Raw genomic sequence first — 25,704 nt, 5'->3', positions numbered from 1 at the left:
ACTAGACGGGGTGTATGGCAAGGGATTCTCTGTGGCGGTTCAAGACTCTGGAACGTGCTCTCCTTTGGTTAGAAATAGACCTGGGCACACTAAAAAGACAGGATGGTAGGATTTGGGAAGAAGGCGGAGGACATGTTTCCTAGAGGATAAAGGGACAGAAAGGTGTTTGTGGAGGTGGCGGGCTGAGCTCCAGTTGAATTGATCATTTGATGCTGCTGAGATATAGATGTTGCGTTAATGGTGCATTTGGTGTTTTTAATTATTTAAATTGAAATAAACAAAAGTTGAGCCAGACGTGCCCACGCAGAGAAACAAAGCATGTGCCAATGTAGAGGGTACTTCTGAGAAACAAGGCCATGGCCATATTGGTGTATATTGAAAAAGAGGAATACAGAACATCGGCCGACAGAAGAGGGGTAGGAAAAGCAGGGTATACTCACTTTTCAAGAGAGATTTGCAAGCCATGGAAGAGTGAAAACACTTGGCAGTCTCTGCAGCCTTTGATTAGCTGTAGATATTTCACCAGCTGTTTAAAACAGGAAACCTGCAGAAGCACCAGTCTGCACTGCCTTAAAAAAACATCCCTAATGGCTGGCTATGAGGGATTCTCAATATATTATTACACCTATACTTGAAGTGAACATTCGGATAATGTGCCCGTGCCTCCAGCGGCCATCCCCACGGCTATGGGACTGGGCCTCCAGGCCACATAGGTAGTCACTGGAATTCAATGCTGTAAGTTAACTATACGAAGCCCAGGTGACTTGAGCGGCAAGCTCTGTTCCCTGCGGTGCTTTTGGTCTTTCATAAATGTGGAAACGTTAAGAAGTTCTGTTTTGTTTCATTCACGGCCAAAGACCCGGCATGTGGAGAGGAGAAGCGACAACAGATCAGCCCAACCCCAAAACTGTGAGGCTCATAAACTAAATGGATCAACTAAACTCCTCAGGAAAGCCTGAATGTCACAGCGGCCTTAATAGCTTTGGGAGAAGCTCAGCCTCACCCGTGGCCTGCCAAAATTTCCTACCTTTATTACCTAATGTTTCATAGTTATTGCCCATGCGCTGATTAGCCCCATCAGCTGCAATACCCCCGTGTGCAAGCTGTAATAAGCGCACCTGTTACACTGGCATAGATCACTGCCAGGAATGGATCACATATTTCTCAGTTGCAAGCCGGACTGCCTGTGCTGCCGAGGTGCCCATCCATTTTAATTTTCCCATGATGAACTCCTATCAAATTGACCAGTCTGTTTTTATTTTTTATTGAAAGCCAAGCCATTAACTCTACATCATTGAGAAAGGTTAACAAAAAAGTGAATCACATACTAAATGGTAAGATTTTGGTATCAGGGACAAACAACAAACATTGGGAGGGGGGAAAAAATCTTACAATTTGAGATGTTTTGAAAGAATACCACCATGGGGCTTTTTGTTCACCCACAAAAACCTGTGGCAAGGCCACTGTTTCTGATCAGTCTGTGATAAAAAGCTGTGGGGGGGGGGGGGGGGGGGGGGCAGATGGGTGAGAGTTTGTTTACAGCCAGAGCAGAGGAGAGTTGCAATGCAGCGGTGTTTCACAGACCAATAAAAATCCACTGGCCTTTAATAACTGGGGTTTGAAGGCCTGGTTCTCTGCCACCCACATCCACAGAAAGGATCGGTGGGCCTCTTGTTTTGCTGAAAGTTGTGTGTGAATTTAGTGTTCAGGAAAGTGAGAGACTGATGGAACTGGCACTCAGCAAATTTCCCCAGCAGGCCTCAATCCCCCACAGTGCCACTCTGTGCATTGCTCAAGACTGTGTCTTCTACCAAGCAGAGATAAAACAAAGAGGCACTGGGATTGCAGTTTCAGCTGGAGGCCAGACTCTTTATACTTGTGACGTAATACAGGATTTGAACTCAGATCTTCAGGGGAAAAGCCTAGTCAACTAACTGATACTCACCTTTTGGGATAAAGGGGGCTGCCTCATATATTTTTAATAAAGCTACGGCCAAGGCAGCACAGGCTGCATATCTGAGCAATGAATGCAAAAAACACAAAAGATGTATTTCTTGGCAAGTAACATGGCACTGAGCAATAAACCAACGGAGTCCCTGAACTATTCCCATTAGTATCTTTGGCGCTACCCTTCTGTACAGGAGAGCACCGTGTAAAAAACCCCATTCTCACCTGCTCTCTTCTCCTTTGGGATACCATCCCAGGCCTTGTTATGATGCAGTTGTCATGGCACTCAAGTGTGCAGTGAGTGGGCTTCTAGGCCTTTGTTCTGGGTGAAAGAGGTCACTGTGACTTTAATAGATTTTACAATATTTGCAAAAAAAAGGATGATAATGCAGTTTTGTAACATTTCACAGTAAAATTACAACAGTATTGAAAATACTTTGTCCTGAAAACACTATCAGTAGTAAGGTCGCCTCGGATTGTTCTGTAGAAAAGGGAACAACAACAACAGAAGATTAATTAAAATTGCAACTTGAACAGAACAATGACCATGTGAGCTTAATTAATATTAATTGGAGGACTCCACTGAAATAGGAGGTTTTGAGGGGTGAAATCTTGAGGTTTCCTCTGGAAAATTACAAATGGAATACAACACTAAGTGGATTGGCCTGTTGGATGTAATGCAGTCACATGCAAACTGATAAGCTTTTTGCCATAAGAAGAATGATTATTCAACATAAAACATGCTGGGATTCAAGGACAAACCATCAGCTTCTTTTGTGTGCAGTGTTTATACTTGCCACATAAAGCTTCCAGCTAAATGCAGGAACTTTTGTATTAAAAATAATAGCAAGGAGAGCTGACTGTCAGGGGTGTTGTGGTATTCATGATTTGATTCAACACAAGAACAGAACCAAAAGGAAAATCTCCTACCGTGAATTGTTACAGTCATTTCCCTGTGACTGTTACTTTATTTGTTCTATTAAAATGGAACTCTTGGGGACATTTAGGAATATCCTCTGATAAAAAGATACGATTCAAGTGCTTTACAAACATTGAGTCTCACATTCGACACACCCTTTCCTGAGGCGAAGGGGTAGGTTAGACTCAGCAGCTCTATTTTACAGGTAGGAAAACCAATACAGGCAGGTGATTTGCCCCAGGTTGCAGAGTGAGCCAGCTGCAGACCTGGGAATAAACTCTTGGGGTGTGGATCTCCATGGCTCTGCCCCTTGTGCAGTTATTTACATCACTATCAAGGGAGTGGAAACCCCGACACCCCATTTGGTACTATTTTACACCCACTTTATACTATGTAAATGGCTGCACAATGGGCAGGACAAAGGAGAACAAGGCCCCGGAGTCCCAACTCCTAGGTCCCTGTGCTAGCTGGAGCCTGCCTCAGAGGGGTGCTGTGGAGATTAGCTGGTATTTGGGAAGCACTTTGAAGATGAAGGGCCATACCGTGTCCTCTCTCTTTTTACACAAGGCAAAATTGGCCATAAAGGTAAAATACTGTTGAGCACTAATACTGGCCCCTTATAGGATATAGGCAGAGACACTATTGAAGCTTCTGAAGTGTGTTAGGAGTCACCTCACCAAAGGGTTGGGTCGGAACCTGTAGGCCAACATCATTCTTTTACGGAATGCCTCATACTCGTCATCTTCCTTCGATAGCTCGGCGGGACGATCAATGCCAAACCCAGCTCCATCCACAGCAGTGGTACCCCTGTTTTAAAACAACAACAACAACCACCCCTTTCCAGTTAAGCAGATGCTAACAGATCATCTTTCTGCGAATCAGAAGAACCCACCACCTCATACGATCTGCCCTCTCTAATCAGGGCACAGAGACCAAGACTAAGGGACTATGTTTGCATCCCACAGGCAAAGACAGACCTGCAGCAATCAGGGTAGCTAGTTTTGACCTCAGAACAGTGCAGTGCTGTTACAACATTACAATCTCATTCTTTCAAACAGCAAACCCCCCCTGCTGTAGTGAGAAGCTGCAGTGTAAATACAGTTCTAGTTAAACAAAGGGTTAATTAAGCATGTAACAGGGATAATTCTCAATGTTTTGAGTGCCTCTCTAGGAAGGATCCCCTGCCCTGTTTCTTAGCCTCTGGCAGACAAGGTGACCAAATGCAATGATCTGAACCTTGCTTATTTAAGGAATGAGCATTAAACAGAAGGTGGCTACCTCGCACCCCCAAAAGGGAGTCACTGGGAGATAAATCAGTATTCTTCCCTGTGCATCAGACAGCTCCCTTGCCTTTCCAAGTCATAGACCTCAGAGAGGACAGAGCCTAGTAAGTCACATTTTGCCCAACTCTGCGCAGTGCAGGATTGCTCCCTGCAGCATATTCAGGAAAGGGGCATTAATGTGTACACAATAATCTCTCCCCACAGCTCTTGATTTAAGTGGGACACCACTTCACCAGATAGATATTCCTGAGAGAAAGGAGCTGAAATGCTTTGTAGAGACACTTCGCCTGTGTTTTCCACTAGATATGCACAACTGTAGTTTATAAAGGACCCACTGGAGAGGAAACATTCTTAATTGCTTTCATCATCAATATTTAGTTTCCCTGTAGTCCAGCATACACCACAAACAGCTGGTCATTCTGATCCACTTTGGATGCAATTACTCTTTATTATCCCAAAACCACTCGAGTAAGGAAACAGACTGATGTCCAGAGGGATGGCATGCACACACAAGCTTTCTGCTTGGGACTGACGTGGCTTTTAAAAGCAGTTGGAGCAGTACCATCTACTGGAACAGCACACCAGAGAGCAGCAAGTCTGCATCAGAGTTCTCCAGCTGCATAAGGCATGCATTGGATATTTAATCACATATAGCACTTTACAAACATTGATCAATCCTCACACAGCCTGTGTGCGGCAAGAAAGCACTACTCCCATTTTAAAGATGGGAAAACTGAGGAACAGAATAAATGTCTCAGAGGACGGCAGTGAGAGTCAAGGTTAGAATTCAGAAGCTCTTGGCCCATGCTCAGATCACAGATCATCTATCTTGTGCAAAGTAACAAATCTAATTCTGGAACCAAAAAAACCTCTATAGATTTTTTTTTTTTTCTTTATTAAGAAGGTTCTATGCACCGTCCAAATGATGGACTACAGCCACATTTGTTCTAGCTACTTCCAACAAGCTGGGATGGGAGCATCAACACCTACCTGACAGAAAAGGACTGAATCAACAGAAGGAAAATACAGCATTTTGCTTACTTGCTGACTGGATTTTTAATCCCCTGTCCATCGGAGCCAAGCCCATCACCCTCCTTCCAGCCCATCTTCATCAGCATTTGGTAACCTATATTCTCCACGGTCAGTTTGAATTCCTTGTACTCAGAATAATCTGGTTCGCGACCTTCCTGCAGGGCAACAAAAGGCAATACGAGTTACACTGCATTACTCCAGGAGGAGGGGAGCAGAGAAAGCACCACGTAGGGGAGATGAGTGTAGGCCTGGCAAACCGGGACAATTCATAATTTTAACAAAACTTCTTGGGATTCCATTGCTAGTGCACCACAGGGGAGGAAACAGGTAAGCCATACAGCACAGCAGAGCCACCCAGAGTCCAAAATGTAATCTGCAAGATGCAGGGAGTGCAGCTCTGAGATTAAATTGAGAAATAGTAGGGTTCTGAATTGAAAGCTGCTCACTGGACCGGCTCCAAAGATGGCTCTTATTTAAAAAGAGCTCTTACCTCAGGCCCCAGGTCCAGGGCTGGCTACAAAGGAACACTATCAAGGACGCCAGCAGCAAGTTGTACCACTATGAGTTGGCAGGAACCAAGGGCTCTGCATAGGCTTTATAGTTTTGCCTTATTACACTTGTCTGGCTAAAAATTCCAATTTTCCCTGCCTGGTTTTAGTGATTGCTTATCCTGCTCTGACAGTGGAACTGCAGACTTCGTCTGTTTCACTGTAATGTCACTAGTGCCCTGTCCCCCTTGCTGACGTGCTGTTTTGTCACTCAGCTCAGCCAGGCTTCCCCGTGAATCACAATAGACCAGTGACAAGACCCTTGGGGGATGGAGTTGTTTTTCCTTTAGTCGCCAGTGGTGGAAGAACACCAGCATCGCATGGCTGTGCTGAATCAGGACACCAGCTCTGTCCAAAGGCTGATGCCAAGAAGTTTAGCACCAAGTGCAGACATTTCTGCAAGTGGATGGGAAGCCTGTACAGGCTTAAAGTATTAAAAAACAACAACAACCAAAAACTCACTTGCAAAGAAGCTATACTAGTAAGTGTCTCACAGAACTACAGGCAGCCTACTCTGGTAAATGGTTGAAAAAGCTTGAGTTGTTTCCCTCAGTGCTACCAGACAGGTCAGATTTCTGCTGGGGAGTTTCACTGTGGCCTAGGAAACTTTCGCTCATTTCACCTTTAATGCCTTGAATGTCTCCATGAATTTCTCCAGCTCATCAGGTGGCAGGAAGTCTCCGATGAAATGCTTCCCTCTGCCCATCTGAGTCAGTTGCTCGGCCCACTCTGCTCAAGACATGGAGGGGAGAAAAAAAACAAAACACAGTAGTGATCAAGAGTGTCCTTTTATAGCAACTTTGACCTCAGGATCTCAAAGTGCTTTACAAAGCATTAAGCTTCACAACCCCATGTGAAGTGGGTGTTATCTCCATTCTATGGGTGGGGAAACCGAGGCATGGAGAGGTTAAATGACTTGCCCAAGGGCACTCAGTGAGTCAGCGGCAGAGCTGGGAATGTCCTGACTCTAATCCCCTGCTCTAGCCACAAGACCTCATACTCCATTCCATGGAAATCGCAGCACAGCAGCAGAACAAGAGAAAATCCAGTGCTGTGGCTTTTCCACCCACCTCGTGTCTTGTCCATTTCCATGCGTCGAAGCTGATGTTCCCATGTCCCCAGTTCATTGTCTACCTCCTCATCGCTGTCGTAATCATGCTGGTGCTGCTGAACCGCCTTTTCCCACATCACCTGCATATCCTGCATGGCTCGCTTGTGTTTCATGATCATGTCATACATCTGCTGCATCTAGGGAAGCAAAACAGCAGCCTGCACAGTGAGGCAGCCAATCTGTAGGCAGCAGAGTGGACACAGAGAGCTCTCGAAGTTCTGCAATATAGCACATGGCTGCCTTATCTAGGAGACAGAAATGCAGGCCACGAAGACTACAAATCCCAGCAGGCAATGCTGAATCAAACTGCAAGCAGCCTACTGCTCAGGTCAAACAGGAGCATCACCTGCTGGCATGTTTGAGAGCTTCACCCATATATTAACAATGCAGGTAGCTGCCTTTTTGTGGCCAGTTATGATCCCCTGAACTACAGTAACACAAATCTCAGCAGGGAAGAGAAGTGACACAATAAGCCTTACAGACATTGGGCTTTAGTTGGAAGGGGAATTAAGTCCCACATGGATAGCATACAGGAGGAAAGGTGAGCTCACAGGCAGAACACTTCTTTGTTTAGTGGGGAGATGGGTTGGCTGGATTTTGCTCATGTCCCCCTATGGTCTAATAAGGTAGTTCTGCTGACCACAGCATCATCTGAGGTTTTGTTTGTTCGGCCCCTGGGAAAATCTCCGTTGTCTATCTCCACCCCTGTTTCCTCCCCTAACCCAACCATGCTGCAGTGCAATGTGCTACTGCACAAATTAGCTTAGAAATCATTTCCTGGCATTACCTCCTGCTGCTCCTTCAGCTGTTTCTTCTGTGCATCAGAGAGCTCTGTCACACCCACCAGGCCAACCGGCTTCCCTTTTTCATAACCAAGACCCTTGAGGTCCTGAACTGAAATAAGCAAATGTTAAAGATTTTCAAAAAACAGCCAGCTGTTCAAGACAGAGGAACCATATCCCAACATCTTATCTGTTAAAATCTTACAGTCTGTTTCATAACTCCAGCATTAAGATGCTAAGCTGCACAACAACTCCCAGCAGAACTTTAAAGACTCTCAAAAGAAAAAGACTCATTAGGTAACACTCCACCTCCTGGCCAACTCAGAACTGTTCCCTATATTTATATTCTCTAGGGCTTTGTTCTGTCTAGTTTCAGATATTCCCCAGCTTCCCTTGGGAAACTATTCCTGATCGTGTGATCTCCAAGTCTGTGGAAGTCTGTCCTCCCAAGCAGGCCAACATTACCCTCTCTTAATTTAAGCTTATTTCTTCTCCGTAAGTTCCTTTATGAATCTCCCTACCACAAAGAAACTGGTATTTAATTATACAGCATTAAGTGCCCAGCAGATTTTGACCTGTCAGCGTATTGCTCAGTACATCTATGCAGTAACTGTACTGCATTTACTATGTGAATAGCTACCAGTCATTCAGAATGATAAATGATCACACCTTTTTTGGAAATTACCACTCCCTACTACGTGTTTAATTCCTCAGCTACAGATTTCAGAAGGGGCGTAGCCAAGGACATCAGACCTCCTGCCTTCAAAGAGGAGACATATTTTAAGTCTCAGCTTGATGTCTCCATTAGTGTATCCCTGTTCTGCTTCACCTGGGTCTCAAGCTCCTGTTTTGAAATTGTTTTACCTGCTGTTGTATTGGAAAGGCCCTGCAATTAAGTTTTAAGATCAGTAGGGCAGGGCCCTGCTGATTCTGAATGGCCATTCAGTGCTGTGCATTCATAGGGGCATTTGAAAATTGCAGAATGCTCTCTCTTTAAAAAATATTTCTGCAGCAATAAAAACAACAAACAGAAACATTCCTGAGGCAGTGAAGCCAAGATTTACAATGAAGAGCAACTTTCAAGGCTCGTCTATTTCTAACTAACTGGGCTGACAGCTCCCGTTTTAAACATCTAAGAGTTGCAGTTAAATATTTAAAGGATTGCAAAAAACCCCACACGAACCCTGCACTTGAAAGTACATTATGTTTTTCATTACAAGGGGGAAGGATTTTTTCCTAGTGGCCACAAGAACCTCATATTTAATGAGAAGCCAGGCTATGGCTAAATGATGCTTCATTAATTATTCACTATCAATTAATTATGAAGCCTGATAATAATAGGATCATTGTTCATGACACCAAATGTCTGTGCAGATGGTAATTAGGTCCCAGGGGTCATCTCTCCAGTTCTCTCACTCTCACTTAGGGCAATTGATCAAAGCGCTTTATCCCCTTCCCCACACGGTCATGTCATGATCTGAAAAGTGGCTTCCTTAGCACTGCCTCCAAACAAGAACATAAAGCAGTCCAGCAGTTCATGCTCGTATGGCCGAGAGCGCTTGGATACTCATATAATCAGTCTCAAGAGCAAACTGTGTATATTGAGTTAGGCAGAAACATGGCAGAGATTTTCTGAGAGAATTCGAAATAAACCGGCTCACTCCAGGCCCTGTGAAGGTCACCTCCACCCCGCTATAACGCGACCTGATAGAACATGAATTCGGATAGAACGCAGTAAAGCAGCGCTCTGAGGGAGCGGGGCTGCGCGCTCCAGCGGATCAAAGCAAGTCGATATAACGCGGTTTCACCTATAAAGCAGTAAGATTTTTTGGCTCCTGAGGACAGCATTATATCGCGGTAGAGGTGTACTGAGTACGCCCTCAATTCCCAATGAAATAATAGCAAATAAAAAACCAAACCTATGCATAAAATTATTGGACAGAGGCCCTTTATTTAAAGTCCATGAGTCTTCTCTCACGGACACCAGTGAGAATCAGAAGCAGCTCCACTGAAGTCACTGAGGGAAGACTGGTGAGAGGAGAATCAGGTTCAAAATGTCCTTCGGGAGACTGGGGCACTTTAGTGGCAGCCTCAAACACAGGGTCAGCCCCCTTCTCAAGGAACAGAAAGCCTTTCTTTGGCTACATTGAAGAAATCCGTATGACCTTCACAGAGAAGGCCAGCAGCTGTTTGACTTAGCCTGAGAGTTTATGCCATCTAGAACTAACAGCACCACACAGCTCAGGAGGCCAATGTGTCGGCAAGCCTCCAGGGACAGCCTTAAAAGGAGAAAGGTGAGACAGAGTGTCTTCATTTCCATCCCAGACATACAGTACACGTCTTTGCTCCTCTTTGTACTAAAACTGTACACCCGGTTTCATGGAACCAACATATTACCTTGCAGCTCCAGGCCAACATGACAATAACATGCTGAAAGACCTATTGTTCGTGTTTAGCTCTGTGCACCAAGGCTAATTAAAAAAATCCCTCAAAGTGACACATATTATATGCAGGCAAAGTTGACAGAAGGAAGAAAGTCTTTGGGTTCAGGTGGGAAAACTACTGGAGAAGAAAGCCAAGACAGTTGCCTGGGCAACTTGTATCAATCTGCACATAGTGCAAAAGTCAGCATACTTACCTAAAACTGGACCATGGGACTTAAAGAGTTATCCTGGGCTCACTAGTGCCACGCAAACAGGCAGAAGATGAGGAATTGCTCCTCAGCCTGCTTTCATCATAGGAAAAGCGTGTCTTGCAAAACATTAGCTTTGGCCACAACAAGGTTAATGGTGCAATTTGTATTTGCAGCATCTAGCAGAAGACTGCCAGAAAGTTTACCCCTACCCACATGCCTGGAGAGGATGTCTCCTTCCTTTCACTACAAGTGCAATCACTCTACCGCCAAAGGGAGCCATTAGCTGCCTGACTGGACTCGATATTCTGAAGATCATATTAATTACAACTAGACAGATCCAAAACAGCGCTCCACCCCCAATCCAAAGTTAGCATCAGACATGCCCAGACAACACTCTGGAGTTCTCCTGTATTTCCCTAGACTTTACTAATTAATAGCCTCCCTGTTCTATTCAGCATTTTGAATACATCACTCACTGCAGTATACAAACTGCTAAGTGTCTAAACATCAATATATGTAAGAGGAGCATCATATCGGTCCAAAAGGGCCATACTACACTCTCCACTCTGCAGGATACTGATTTAAGACTGAAACCTGACAGGGAACAAATGAGGGTATGTCTAAACTACCTGCCGGATCGGCGGGTAGTGATCGATCTATTGCATACAGTGTAGACGCGATAAATCGATCCCCGATCACTCTGCCATCGACTCCGGAACTCCACCACGGCAAGAGGCAGAAGCGGAGTCAACGGGGGAGCAGCAGCCGTCGATCCCCCGCCGCAAGGACGTGAAGTAAGTGATTCTAAGTCGATCTAAGATACATTGACTGCTGCTACACTATTCTCGTAGCTGAAGTTGCGTATCTTAGATCGATCCCCCTCCAGTGTAGACCAGGCCTGAGAAATAATAAACAGTCCTTGCCTAACTGTCCAAGGCTCCAAAGCAGCAACATTTACTCAGAAGACGGGGCTGGGGAGGCATGGACAAGAATCATCTTAAGCATGTTTTGTGGCTCGAATGCCAGCAGAGCCATGGCTATAATTTGGTATTCGAGTCATCTGTCAAGTTAAAGATGTTAATTCGAGAAGAGGATTATTTCATCTGAACCAATAAACACTTTCCCTGCAGAGCATTACCACAGTGTTAACGGTCAATTTCTTATGACTGGCAGATTGTTTGCCGTCTTTTCTTTTACTTGACACAACGCCCTGTGGAATGTGAGCATGCCACCTGTCTAATTAAGAGGAAGCTAACACGGAGGTTAAAGGAAAAAGCAAATGATTTTAGCAGGAAGACACAAAGGAATGTGCGGCTGTAAGAGTCTATCGGACCCCAAGCGCAGCATGATGCGCAAGGCAGGAATTCACTTCTTTTATTATGACAGCATCTGCCCAGCTTTGGCTTTTTAACTTAAAAAAAAAAAAATGTATTAAATTAGATAAACGAAGGTGTGACAACCCACGTAACCTGGCTTTTACACGTTAGATTTCTGTCTCACTTGCAAAAGGAACATAAGATCAGACCAGTGGTCCATTTAGCCTGGTATCTCATCTCCCTCCAGACAGAGCTGGTTGAAACTCAAAGTTTCCATTTTGCGGGAAGTTTTGACATTTCAAAATTTGTTTTAATTCCAAACTGTATCAGTGCTAAACTGTTTCATTATAACACAAACAGGAGACACTGATCTAGAAAAGATAAGATGTGTCAATGAGTGCTAAGTAGCAGCTGCCCTTCGTGATTTTAAAAATAAAATCTCAACTATTACTGACGTTGTAAAATAATGTAAAAATAAAAAAACCCATAAAATAAAATTCTAAATGAAGTTTTCCAAAATGAAACATTTGTAGTTTCAAAATATCCCCCCTTCCAGGAATTTTTGTTGAAATCAACATTTTTTTCCAAGATGTTTAGATTTCAATGGAAACAGTGTTTTTCATCAAAACATTTTGACAAGGATGTCTGACCAGCTCTATTCCTGATCCCTGTGGCCATCAGCTGACACTACACTACACTTACCCTTTATCTTGGCCATCCAATGTTATTAATGGCCATGCAATTATCCAGTCTCTTAAAACCCAGCCACAATACATGACCCAATGACTTGCAGTGGCAGTGAATTCCACAGGCAGAACATATGCACCTGTGAACTCACTCCACAGCTCAGAAAGACAGTAGAGCTTGTTTTCTATTATCCTCACCACTTCATCTGCCCTATTATTGCCTCCTGCAAAGAGTACAACACTTAGTCATACCAATACCCCTCCTGTAGTTTGTTGGCTCGTCTCTTTCCATTGCCTCCCTCATCTCTGTTCTCTTCTTCCTCTTTTTTTCTGTCCTATCCACATCCTTTCCCCTCATCACACTAGATGACACATGCATACATGGGACATAAGCGTTTACATTTTGCAGGCACAGGAAGAGTGCCCCTATTGGAAAAAGAGTCCTCTCGTGTCTGATGTGAGTTGCACCCCTAAAGGGGCCTGCAGCATGCTGTCCTCAGAGAGAAATCACAACCCTGGATCAGCGTGCAGTCCCATGACTTGAAACAGGCCCTGGAAACCAAACATTGGAAACTGGCAGCTTTGCTTGCATCCCTTAGCGCAGTGGTTCTCAACCAGGGGTACGTGTCCCTCTGGGGGTATTCAGAGGACTTCCGAGGGTACATCAACTTATCTAGAGATTTGCCTAATTTTACAACAAGCTACATAAAAAGCACTAGCGAAGTCAGTACAAACTAAACTTTCATAGACAATGATTTGTTTACTGTTCTGTATACTATACACTGAAATGTAAGTACAATATTTATATTCCAATTGATTTATTTTATAATTATATGGTAAAAATGAGAAAGTAAGCAATTTTTCAGTAATAGTGTGCTGTGACTTCTGTATCTGTGTGTCTGATTTTGTAAGTTTTTAAGTGAGGTAACTTGGGGGTACACAACACAAATCAGACTCTTGAAGGGGTACAGTAGTCTGGAAAGGTTGAGAGCCACTGCCTTAGTGTCATGAGCAAAGCTGTTTATGTTTAGTTACTTTAATGTCCCATCATCATCAAAGAGAGGACAGAAGAGCTGCCCAAGGATGTTAGCCTGCCATGGGGAATAAGCGGAGTTCATATGTCATTATTTGTTTTCTGACCGTCTCTATTCCTGAAGTGAAATAGCTCTAAATGGCATGGAGGCTGAGGCTACAATGAGCTACAGCTCAGCAGCGTTTTAAAGATAACTGGAAAGCGGTAAGATTCCAATCCCCAGTGTCAATGAGATAAAGTGGTTTATCTGGATTTGCACACCCGGGAGAGTTAGCTGCTAGACTTAGCTGAGAGATAGAAGGTTGCTGACTGGGGAGATTACAACAAGAGATAGACTCCCAGGGTATCCTGTTTACAGAGCCAACTGAGTTAGGACAGATCACAAGCGACCAGGAAAAAAAAAAAAAAATCCAGTCATTCCCAAATACAGAACCACTAACCTGACAACGGGGAGGGAGAAGAGTTCAGCTCCTGCTGGGCAAGCTCTGGGGGGGGCAAGTCAACCTTTTCCTCCTCTGGCCCCCATCTGCTCTTCCTCCTCTTTTTAGAAGCGGCTGCAGCCGGCTGTTTAGAGGAAGCTGGAGAAGATGACGACGATGGTGTGGCCTCAGGAATACTCTTGTGTTTCAGGTTAGGTTCTGGCAAAAGAGGTGTCCCTATGGAGTTGTTCTTGGCCTTACGGAACTCCTCCAGCTTCTGCCGGTAATACTTGTAGCCTTTGCTGTTTGGTTCATATAAAAACCTAAGTTTAAAAAAGAAAAAGTTTGGCGTGCAACAGTTCAATTTAGAGATATGTCTAACAGTGATCTGGCCAGGAACTCTCCTCCCCACATGTGCTTGGAAATACCTCCCGCCTTCTTCAAACCCACTTCTTCCACTTCACCCCTGGATACTTCTCTCCCCTCTGGTACCTCATTTGCCTGTGGTGCAGAGGACAGGGACTTTATCTGCTGTTTGTAAATGCACCATGGCTAATGGTTATAATACCAGAGAAATACAGAGAATAAGAAGGTTTCAGACTAGAAGCCGTGTTAGTCTGTATCCGCAAAAAGAACAGGAGTACTTGTGGCACCTTAGAGACTAACAAATTTATTAGAGCATAAGCTTTCGTGGACTATAGCCCACGTCTTCGGATAAGAAGTGGGCTATAGTCCACGAAAGCTTATGCTCTAATAAATTTGTTAGTCTCTAAGGTGCCACAAGTACTCCTGTTCTTTTTAGAGAATAAGAAGGTGGTTGTTCTGGTTAGGTATCTGATGCCTTTACAAGATCACATTGTAAGTGGAAACAGAAAATTCCCCCCTCCACCCCCATCCACCCACTGTACTCCACACAGCCTGTTCCAGTTCACCACAGACGTGTCTTCACCTTACCAAAAAGAGAAAAATGGACTAGTGGTTAGAGCACACTCCCACTCAAGTATTCAGATCACCAGATAACACCTTACTGACACCAAGAGTCATCTTAAGTAAACCCCCCACACCCAGAGCTCACTGCCAGAGGCTGTAACCTCATGCACAAATAATGTCTCTTCCCTTTTGGGTGGAGGGAAAATCCTATTTCAATCTCTGTGGGAGGATTAGGAAGTGTCTGCAATCTAACAGCCACACAGATTAGACACACTCAGATTTGTTACAAATCTATCCACTGCTTCCCTCACCCCCTTTTCAATTTAAGCATTTTAACATAAAACCTTGACTCCCTTCAAACTTCCCCATCCCCCACTCTTCAGAGGATCAGTTTATTATTGGATACAGCCTCTCATCAGGAGACTGTTGTGTTCTTGCAGGAGAACATCCTCAGGTAGGTAATAGGTCCTTTCCGTCTATAACTGCATGATTCTACACAGGCATATGCACACGTGTCTCTGCGGTATTCTAAAATTCACCGCGGTGTGACCTCGCATTCCCTAACTCAGACAAAGCTGCTGCACACTTCAATGGGCATCGGTTCAGGGTAGAGAGTGGAGTGCAGGATCGGACCCTCCATGAGCAATACATGAACTAACCCAAGCAGCAGGCCCAGGTGGGACTCCCAGCAGGGCTTTAAGGGAGTTAAATGACAAAGTGGCTCAGACGCTGGCACGTCTGTCTGAAATGCCACTGGACACAAGGGAGCGGGGGGCTCCTGAGGGCAGGATGGCAGCCAATATAATGCCAAGATTTCAAGAAGGAACAGGCTAATTAAAAACTGGGGAGTCTAGCTTCACTCCCGGGACACCTATTGTAATCCCTTGTAATGGCAGAAACAATGAGCTGCTTGGGTGAGAAGAAAAACTAGGCAGTTCCCAGCGGGGGTTGTGAGGAATGGGGTCTGTCAGATAAACGGATGAGAAATTTTCCGAAGGGTGGAAGACGGGCTCTTCCCGGAATTCAATTAAGGCACCCTACAAAGTGGCAGTGAGTATCAGCACCAGGTAGACGTCATGGGTGAAAGGGAGCTGCAGGGAAAGGTGTAAAAGATTAGAATCAATACTAGTGCATTGTCATGGAAGGGAGAAAGTGAATGCACAATTAGGGAAATCAGACAGCAACAAATGCCAGTCAGTTTGTTTAGAAATGGCAGTCTTGGACTGGGATTTGGGCTCTAGGCTTCGTCAGCTACAGGAGTGTCCTGTAACAGGAAATAAGAAGAACGACAGCTGTGAGTGCTTGCACTGGAAAAGGGGTGACCTACCTGGCACAAAGCAGCGTCCATTATTTATACAACATTTTGGGTGCTACCGTAATACGTGCTGAACAAGACGGAGAGGGGAGACAGCGCCAGCGCCCAAAATTTACAATCCTATGCCCTGATCCTCCAATGAGCTTCGTGCAGAGGGACCCCTGTCCCCATGCAGAGCTCAGAGGAGAATCTGAGTCTAAGACAACAACGACAACAGACTAAAGGGAGTGAAAAGGGATACCACATACACATCAAGGGATCAGGTGATGGCACCACATGACTCCAGTGCCATGATATCTAATACAAGAGAAGATGAAATAATAAATATTGACTCATTTCTAGCAGCCACTGAAGCAGCAGCGGGACTAAGGAGCAATATGAATGAGGAGAGGGTAACACATTCCGGAAGCGTGTTCCAGCCACAGGGAAACATGAAACAGAAGCGCAGAGACGGCTGCAGAAGTGAATGCACAGGGCATCGATGGGGTAAAGTGGAAATAGCAAAAAGTAAAGGTCAGACTTCAGGACAACTAAACCACATTAACATGCAGAAAGATGGTGTGAAGTGGTTGGAGCAGGGGACTGCGAAGTTGGACTCCTGGGCTCTGTACCCAGCTTTGCAATATCATCATTCTGCAGCTTGTATCCTAAGTCTTATTCACAAGGGTTTGTCCCCTGTAAACCCTGCTAAAAACAAACAAACAAACAAACATGTATACTCAGCTGCAGGCTTCTTCCTTTACCTGAAAGCATGGTTCTCCCGGTTGTTCTGCAAGGCAATAGCTTCCACCTCTGGACCCCCGTCTGCTATGAACCTGGCCAGCTTCTCAGCAAAGTTCTTGGTCTCTTCCTCCTCTGGGGGTGAAACTTTAAGCAGGCTGTCAGTACTGGGCCCAACTCACACACCCAACAGTCAAAAGCCTATCTGTTCTACGGACCCCAAGAGTGGAATAAGGGCAAGAGGAGGGGTTTATTTTTAAGAATAATGTAAAGAAACACAGTCAAACGGTCAAGAGTTCATATCTCGGGGTAAGCGGTGAGGTATCGGCTAGCGCGATGGCTCTGTATCCAGGGGAATGGCCAGGACTAACACTCTCTGAGTTTCTGCATGCCAGGGGGCAGGGGAGAGTAGGTTAATACACAAGGTAGCTTTCCCCTTCCGAAAACGCATATTTGTCTCTCGCACCTAGGAAGGCAGCTAGTTTTGTTCTCCTGTGCTGGGTATTTGCCCAATGCAATCGGTCATCTCTAGAGAAGGCCCCAACTTTGGAAGTCAGTGGGCGCTTTGCCAGGATTGCAGCCCTCAGAAATGAGGGTGGCAGGGCAGATGGGAGAGAGAGCGGTTTGTGTTACTCTCGTTGTTGTGCTTCTGCTGGCCAGTCTGGGGGAAAAGAGGAAAGCAGTGCTCCGCACACAGCCTTGGTCCCACTCTTACCTGGCGGAGCGAGCTACTGCAGCGCTAGTCCAACGGTACAGAGAAAGCTCTGACCGCGAACATTGTCAGAGCAATTCCCCCTTATGAACAATCACAAAGTATTTTATTTACATACAACTGCTTTATACGGTACTTCCCAACCTCAGAGCACCATGGCAACAAGGCCGAATGGTTAGAGCACAGGAGTAGGTGTCCAGGCGACCTGACTCACTGTATGGGCTTGGGCACGTCAAAACATTTCCTTGCCTCAATATCCCATCTGCAAAGGGTGGATAATACCACTTAACTATTAGGGTGCTGCCAGGATTAATTAATTGGGGTTTTCAAAGCACTGTGGACCTAAAAAGCTCTATAAAAATCATTGCTACTGTGTGTTAACTAATAAACCTTCAACACCCTGCACTGGTAAACAGCTTTAATCCCTTTCTTTACAGATGAAGAAATGGAGAAGAGAGGTTAAGTGATTTGCCATGGACACACAGGAATTCTGTGCCAGAGGCTGGATTAGAAGCAGATGTTCTTGACCCAGAAATCATGCTTAGCTCACCAGGCCACTCCCTCCTTCCCAAAATATTTAATTTTTTGCATTTCACTGCCCAGGACATTAATTCACTGGCAGATCATCTGCTCCCGCTGCTTTTCCACCTAAAGCCACAATTCCCAATTTGCAAGAACTCATCTGTTGGCTATGGAATTATGATGCAAGCAGAATGTAATGGCTTTCAATGGGGAATAAGCAGCAGAAACAGAGGAATAAATGTTGAAGAAACAAAGATCCTGTTTCCATCTTAACTCACGTAGAGTGAAGTTATAAAGCAAATGAGAGTAACCGAGCAGCAAGACAGATTCTAAATCTATTGTCTTTCAGAGTTGGAACATCATTTTCAGGACCAAACAATGCAGAATCTTCTTCCTTCTAGCTCATTTTCTTTAAGATGTTTGGGAAATACTAGGATTCTCTTCCTCCACAGGAAGCAATCCTGCATGCGCTCAGTGTGTTGGACTCGCCCTGATTTCAATGGGACTTTCATACATGGAGAGCTCCCAGATCAGGTTCTGTTATGGACCCAGGAAATGAATATAGTGGCATCGGAGATTGATGCCAGGAAACATCATACAACTCCCTTTGTGACAGTGCTTTACTTACAGGCAGCAAGAGACCAACAGCAAGACTAAACTTGCTGCATCTTCCACTTGGATTGGTTCTTAAAATGTCTAACGAGCAGTTATAGAGAGCACCGACAAAGACTTTATGATCTACACTTCATGATGGGCAGGTTGTGCTCCCGACCCCCTCATTTACCTTTCTGACAAGAGGACGTCTGCAAACTCTGATTCTCTTTTTTCATCTCTGCTACTTTCTTTCTGTAGTAGAGGAATTCCCTGCTGTTCTTATCATGTAAAAATCTGGAGTGGACGGGAGAAAAAAAAGTCACTAAAGCATGTTTTGATCTGTTAATGTTTCTGCTCACTTGGCACAAAACAAAAAAAGACTAGACTAGATAAAATCAGAAGATAAACTACTCTGAAAACACCTTAAATGACTCCATTTATAAATTGTGTAGCATATAACAGTGGTTCTCAACCAGGAGTCTGGCACCCCCTGGCGGGGGAGGGAGGAAGAACGACTGCGAGCAGGTTTCAGGGGGTCTGTCAAGCAGGGCCAATGTTAGACTTGCTGAGGCCCAGGGGAGAAAGCCAAAGCCCCACAGCATGGGGCTGAAGCCCAGGACCCTGAGCTCTGCCACCCAGGGCTGAAGTCAAAGCCTGAGCAATGTAACTTTGAGGGGTCCCTGTGGCCCCAGACAGTTGCCCTGCTTACTCCCCAAACATCAGCCCTGCAGAAAACCAGTTATGGGGCACAGGGGGGCCGTGGAGCTTTTATAGCATGTTGGGGGAGGGGGTATTCAGAAAGAAAAGGTTGAGAACCCCTGGCATATAACACTTTATACCTGTAAACCTCACAGCACTTCAGGGAGTTAAGCAACATCAGCCCATTTTACAGATGGGGAAATGATCACCCAGCAGGCAGAGAGGAGAGAACCTATGGTCTCCTGACTCCCAGCCCAGTACTCTTAACCGCTAGATCACAATAGCATAGAGTCAGAGCTCCTGGGTTCTCCTCCTAACTGCTACTGATTTGCTACGTGTCTTCAGCAACGTTGTCTCCTCTCTATACCTCAGTTTCCCCATCTATAAAACAAGGCCAATAACACTCAGCTAGCTCAAAGGAGATAGTGAGACATAACTGACTGGTGTTTGTAAAGCGCTTTGAGATCCATGGCTAGAAGGCTCTCCAGATGCACAGAGTATTCTTATGGTATTTTGTGAAAACATATGAAGGAAATGACACCATAAAGATCCAACCCCACTCCTTCCAGAAGATCACAAAGTCCCCGCTCTATGCATGCAGGGCCTAGGTTCTTCACCTAGAGATATAATATGCTGCTTTAGCAAATGAAGGTTGCCCCCAAACTTACGAAAATGCTGGATTATCCTTGTAGTCTTCCATAGCGACCTTTTCTAATTCTGGTCCCCCTTCGGCCACGAACCTAGCCAGCTTTTCCACCACTTTCCGGGTCTCTGCAGCCTCTGGGGGTAAAACTTTAAGCAGGCTGTCAGTACTGGGGTTCAACTCACACACCCAACAGGCACATTACTTCTAAGAACCACAGCGGTAAGACAAGAGTGGGATGGGGATGAGGAGAAAAATGATGAAATGGGGAGCCAGTCTTACACAGCTGCACAAGTTACAAAGCTGAGTTACTCTCAGGCCTTACCCTCCCAGTGGGAAAGGAATGATCTGACTAGAACCTTTTATGAGAGAAAATATAAGATTTGGGTTCCTTCCAATTTAGGGTTCAATTGCAATTTGCTATGTAATTAGCTACTAACAATTTCTAACACACACATGAAGGGGTGGGGACAACGTGGCTGTTTTTAAAAAGAATGTATTGTTCATGAAGGGGCGCGGATTTCAGCTCCTGAGAGGTCACTCTTTATCCACATACCAGGCACAGTCTGGGCAGTGGGAGCATGCGCTTTCTCACACTGCACCTGCCAGTGTGCCTTAAGGACCATTACAGCGGACTCTCTGAGAAGTTACCCTTTGGCCTCTCCGCTGAGTCTGCCAACAAGGGGCCAATTAATCTCAAGTATCACAGTAAGTCCAATAAAGGACACATGTTCACTGGGAACTAGATAGAGACCAAACAAATTTCACATAGGCCACTGAACAGCTATCAGATTTGTCAGCACTGACCTAGACTAGATTTGACCCAATGACCAAAAAGCTCCATTATCCTAGCACCAATCCCATTAGCCAGTTGGTCTCCCACACTTGTTGTAGGGATGTTTAATTCCTGCCTTGGTTTCTACACAGTTACGTGCAGATCTGCCTGAGCTTTTTGCTTAAGTTTCTGCTGGAAATAGCAATAAGGCTGATCCCAGAGAGCAAAAAGTCGTCTTTCTAATGCATCACCAAGACCATTTCACAGTTTATGTAATCACATAACACGAAGCCTAGTTAAAAGGTCTGTAAATATGCCCAGATTGACTCTGCTTCTAAACCATTAGTGCACATCAGGAATGGAAATTCAATGTACTAGCTGGGAAGCAGGGCTCAATAAGTTTCTCTAAGATCATCTTGGTCCCAAATTTAAATGAGACTTTCTGTTATTTGATATGCTGCCGCATTCTTTATTCTCTTTGATATTCCAACCTAATCAAGAAGTCATAGACCTGGTCTACGGGGTGGGTGTGTGTGTGATCGATCTAAGTTACGCAACGTCAGCTATGTGAATAACATAGCTGAAGTTGACATACTTAGATCTACTTACCGCGGTATCTTCACTGCGGTAAGTCGACGGCTGATGCTCTCCCGTTGATTCTGCCTGCGCCTCTTACCCTGGTGGAGTACCGGAGTCGACGGGAGAGCACTCAGTGGTTGATTTATCGCGTCTAGACGCGATAAATCAACCTCCGCTGGACTGATCACTACCAGCGGGTAATGTAGACAAGCCCATAGATCCCAAGGCCAGAAGGGGACATTTGATCATCTAGTCTGACACCCTGTATAACACAGGCCATAAACTTTCCCAAAATAATTCCTAGAGCTTCTCTTTTAGAAAAAAGGATCCAAGCTTGATTTAAAGGGTAAGGAAAGAAGCTCACAGTCAAGATGTCTGAAATGGTGATTTCCTAATGAAACTCTGGAAAGATGGGAGGGCTTCACTTCTGTCTGATCTCCATAACATGCTTAGTGTTCAGACAGCCACTCCTGAAGAGGGAGCCTTTCATTTTCAACAATTAAAACAAACCAGATGTGTCTCACGACCACATTTTTAAAAAAGAATTGTGCACCATCCAGCCTGCTTTCCAGCTGCAGAAAGGCAGACACGCTCCTACTACCACCATCTAACCAAGCTCAACTAAGTAGAGGAAAGATTAGAACACATCCTTCCCCTCCCTACTCCTTAGAGAGTGTGAATTTTGTAATGGTGAAAGGTGCTGGCTTGACAGCCCTGGAGAAGAGAGTCCTCTATTCACAGCACAGGCAATGATAGCGGGAGCTTCCCCCACTCTGGCTAACAAATGTGTATCAGCCCCAAACTGGAGGAACAGTATCTAAGAGTGTGGCGGGAGTTCACTCTCCATGGTCCAGTAATTCAATCCTCAGCCCCAGTCATGAAGCTGGCAACAAGAGGGCCAATCAGTGTCAATTATAGTGTTTCTAATTTGTGATGCAGATACCTGGCAATTGGGATCTGGGCTGAGAACTACCAAATCACAGCACACGAGAAAGTAAGATCTTTCCAATGAGAAAGCATCAAGCAAGAACTTTTCCCCATGAGAAAGACTGTAAACTGAAGTCTGAAGAAGCATTAAACCAAGCTGTTTCCCATTTGAACCCTTACTAATAGGCTAACTGAACCTACATGCAAAATAAATAAGAGGTGAATTTCAGTTTAATAGGATGTAACTTACTTTTAATTTCCAACCATTGCTCATAATCCTCTTCTTCATCGTCATCTGGTGACTGAAACACACTGAGGCGGTTAGCAACTGGCATCTGTTTGGAATGGGAGTAATTCTTCACTTGGTTCACCATGCTGCTCGTGCCCAAGCTGGAACGTTTCCCGAGCAGAATGGGTTTCTTTCCGGTGCTTGAAGCAGAGGTGTTTGCAGAAACGTTGCCAGAACTTGGGGAAGCTTCTTAGAAAAGAAGGGGGGGGGGGAAATAATCAGTGTATCCTTTCTGATTTAACTGAGTAGTTTGCATAGGGCACCAATATGGTTACCACAGTGGATTGTGTTTAATTTTAGGTTTACAGATATTTGTTGGTAAACACCAAACTCAGCCAGGCAGCTGAGTTTAAGGAAGACTAGGATCTCCCGGAAACGTTAAGAAAATGCATTTCAAGTTGGAGAACACATCTTGTTAAATACAGATGGTAGCAATGCAAGTTTCTGTACAACATACTGCCTCACCAAGTCAACTTCAACTCAATTTAGAGGGACTACTTCTATTTCAGTATTTAAAGTAACCAATGTTAGCAAACAGTTTGCACTCCCTAACATTGGGCTCTTTAGCGTAAATACACCTTCAGAGCAGCTCTCATGCTGCTGGTGTCACAAAGGAGAAGAGGGAGGATTTCCTGTTGCTCAAGAGTCAACTTACCAGTACTTGATTTTTCCTTCTGCAGCTTAAGAAACTGCTGGAGAAAGCTGCCGTCGTTGGCAAATTTGTTGGAAACAGAGGCTTCGCTTTCACCACTTTCATCTCTAAATAGAAAAAAAGAAGAGAACGAGGTTAGATGCTTCATGTCCTTCCTTGTAGCTCAGAGAGCAAAATAAAATGCCAGTAATTGCTAATCTCTCAAGGTGGAAAGGGACCACCTGTCTTAGTACTTCCCGATCACATAGCATTTTCAAAACATTAGATACTAATTAATCTACACAACATCCCCGTTAGGTATTAGTAATCCTACTTAATGGATTGGAAAGTGAAACAGGAAGTTGAGTAAGTCACTTAAACCTGCAATGAGTCATGGTCAGAGCTGGAGTGAGAATTCAGGTGTTTCTGACTCCCAGTCGAGTGCTTGGACGATGTCTCTCTCACTGTACAAAATGCCCCTAAGTTTTCTAAAGCTTCACAGCCACAGAATTTGCTTATTATGGAATTATCTGTGCATCCCATGTAGTTCCCTCCCCACCCTACTAAAACAGGGCTGCTGCTAGCGGAGTTTCTGTATCATTTCCCTGAGCAGCATTTGTTCAGAGAACTGCACTAACCAAACCATGCTAGAGACTAATCCCACAGTAGTTTCCAAAACAAGGTTTACATAATACAAGTATCAGGCAGAAAGTCCCAGGGAAAACATGCTAGAACTCTGCTAGCAACAATCATGTTTATTGTTGTTGTTAGCTGCTCAACCATGGACAATATTTTAGAAAGGAGAGAAGACACTGAAAACTGCCTAGCATAAAAAGATGTTTAATTGTACTAAAGTGTTTTTTTTTTTTAAATCACAGTCATGTATGTAAATGGTTTCTGAAACAAAATTTAGTGACAAAACCCCATGATTCTTACACACTCATTGAGTCGAGGGGGTTGTTGGGTGGCCAAGTGATTCCGTTTTGCCTGCTGCTCCATTTTGGCCTCTATTTCTTTCTTCTTTTGTGCTATCAATTCCTCTTGATGAAGGATATTCATATTCATCTTCACAGATTTAGATGGCGTAACGCCAAACCATCTGCTAGCTTTTCCTGGAGAAACAAAGTGGGATCAAAATTAAAACCCTTTTCTTCCCTTTATGAGATCATCTAGAGAATTATTAGAGTGCTTATAAATAACTGGAGGGGCATGAGAGAAAAAGCAAACAAGCCACGTTCCCACTTCTACTATTCCTGACTTTTACATCATCTGATTAGGGGACATTTGTTAAGTCCTTTAATCTCTACCTCAGACTTGGTCTACATCTAAAACTTAATTTGACCTAGCTACACTGCTCAGGACTGTGAACAATTTCACATCCTGTACAACATGGTTAGGTCAACCCAAACCCCACTGTAGATGCAGAAGAATTCTTCCATCAATCTAGCTACTGCCTTTTGAGGGGGTGGATTTACCACAGCAATGGAGAAACCCCTTCCATCACTGGAGTAGCTGCACTACAGCAGCCTTGCTGCAGTGCTTGTAGTGTAGACAAATCCTTGGATTTGCTCCCTCTAACAGGACACAACCGTGAGACTTGACCTACATTTTGGGAGTGCTTTAGAAATCCTCAAACAAAAGGTGTTCCAGAAAAACAGCGCATTATTCTATTCGGCTAGAGACTCTCCCAGACGAGATGACCGCGCTGTCTCCCACGCTGAAGGGCTTGGCCGTGCATGTATCAATCAGACATTTAAAATATCACTTTTTAAAAGTCACCCTCATGTGGACAATGACAGCTTTGCAGCCCGAGGGCGGGAAGGTGGCTGCTGATCGGCTTAGCGGGGAGTAGGGAGAAAGGCTTTTCGCTTCCAGGGCTGGGCTGGGACAGGGGGCAGACCCCCCGCAGGCACCCCGCCAGCCCTGCTGCCGAGAGGCCGGGTCTGCAGGGGCGGCCCCTTTAGACGTGATGCCGGGCTCCAGCCTGGGGAGAGACGAATGGGGCTGAACCCCCTGGGCTAGGCGAGGCGTTAAGCCCCCTGCGACGGGCCGGGCCCTGCCTGGGAGACGGGGCCGCTCCCGCTCCTGGGGATCGGGGCCGGGCTGGGGGAGGGCCTCTCCCTCAGACAGGGGGGGGGGAGGGGGCCTAGGCTGCGGAAACAACACTGGTACCTGGAGCATCCCGGGAGTTGTCCATTTTGATGTCGTTATCCCACAATGCAACGCGGCTACCTGGGCTTATGGGATGGAACGAGGGGGGAGGAGGGCTAATGCGCCGCAAAGGCGCCTGGGAGTTGTAGTCCTAAATCTAGAAAGCGGGAGGCGGATGGGGTGGGGACGCTGGAAGGATTAAAGGCCAGCTCGCTTCCGTATGTGGCCCAAGATCCCACCCTCGCCCCAACGGCCGGATTTGGCCACCCGGGCAGGGCTCAAGCCAGGGACTACGACTCCCAGGAGACGGCGCGCGGGAAGTCCCGTTGAGAGCGCGCAGTTCTCGCGCGATTTGGCGGGGCAGGAGAACAACAACATTTCCCATGTTTCAGAGGAACATTTCCCATGAGTCTGTTCGCGGAGAATAGGCCCTCCTCGGAAGTGAGTGCAGCTCCCCTGCGCCCGCGCGCGGGATTTGCTCCGAGTTCTCGCGTGACCTACGCGCG

At 45.3% G+C, this 25,704-nt stretch overlaps 1 protein-coding gene across 2 annotated transcripts; it reads right to left on the bottom strand.

The window, feature by feature from the left end:
- Window positions 1–1,248: 1,248 nt before the first annotated feature.
- Window positions 1,249–25,276, bottom strand: SUGP1 (SURP and G-patch domain containing 1). Of its 2 annotated transcripts, none has more exons than XM_054013496.1 (14): window positions 25,220–25,276; window positions 23,988–24,159; window positions 23,072–23,175; window positions 22,378–22,605; window positions 19,872–19,995; window positions 18,695–18,798; window positions 16,700–16,823; window positions 13,733–14,034; window positions 7,628–7,734; window positions 6,800–6,977; window positions 6,352–6,458; window positions 5,191–5,336; window positions 3,544–3,673; window positions 1,249–2,428 (listed from the first exon to the last, which is right to left on the bottom strand). In XM_054013496.1, exons 1-14 carry the CDS (start codon window positions 25,242–25,244, stop codon window positions 2,402–2,404), a joined length of 1,878 nt encoding a protein of 625 aa, XP_053869471.1. In that variant the 5' UTR covers window positions 25,245–25,276; the 3' UTR covers window positions 1,249–2,401. The 2 variants fall into 2 exon arrangements, with proteins under 2 accessions (XP_053869471.1, XP_053869472.1); XM_054013497.1 differs by having other exon boundaries at window positions 22,378–22,602.
- Window positions 25,277–25,704: the final 428 nt, after the last annotated feature.

Source organism: Malaclemys terrapin, chromosome 24 (genome assembly GCF_027887155.1).
Source record: "Malaclemys terrapin pileata isolate rMalTer1 chromosome 24, rMalTer1.hap1, whole genome shotgun sequence".
NCBI classification, from domain to species: domain Eukaryota; kingdom Metazoa; phylum Chordata; order Testudines; family Emydidae; genus Malaclemys; species Malaclemys terrapin.
This window is presented reverse-complemented; position numbering and strand designations above follow the sequence as displayed.

Excerpts from the sequence above, each read along its gene's own strand:
- SUGP1 (XM_054013496.1), bottom strand. The coding sequence starts at position 25,244 with ATGGACAACTCCCGGGATGCTCCAG. Across the intron at positions 14,035-16,699 it reads CGGGAGAACCATGCTTTCAG|GTTTTTATATGAACCAAACA; the intron begins GTAAAGGAAGAA and ends TTTTAAACTTAG. Across the intron at positions 6,978-7,627 it reads AGCTGAAGGAGCAGCAGGAG|ATGCAGCAGATGTATGACAT; the intron begins GTAATGCCAGGA and ends TTGCTTCCCTAG.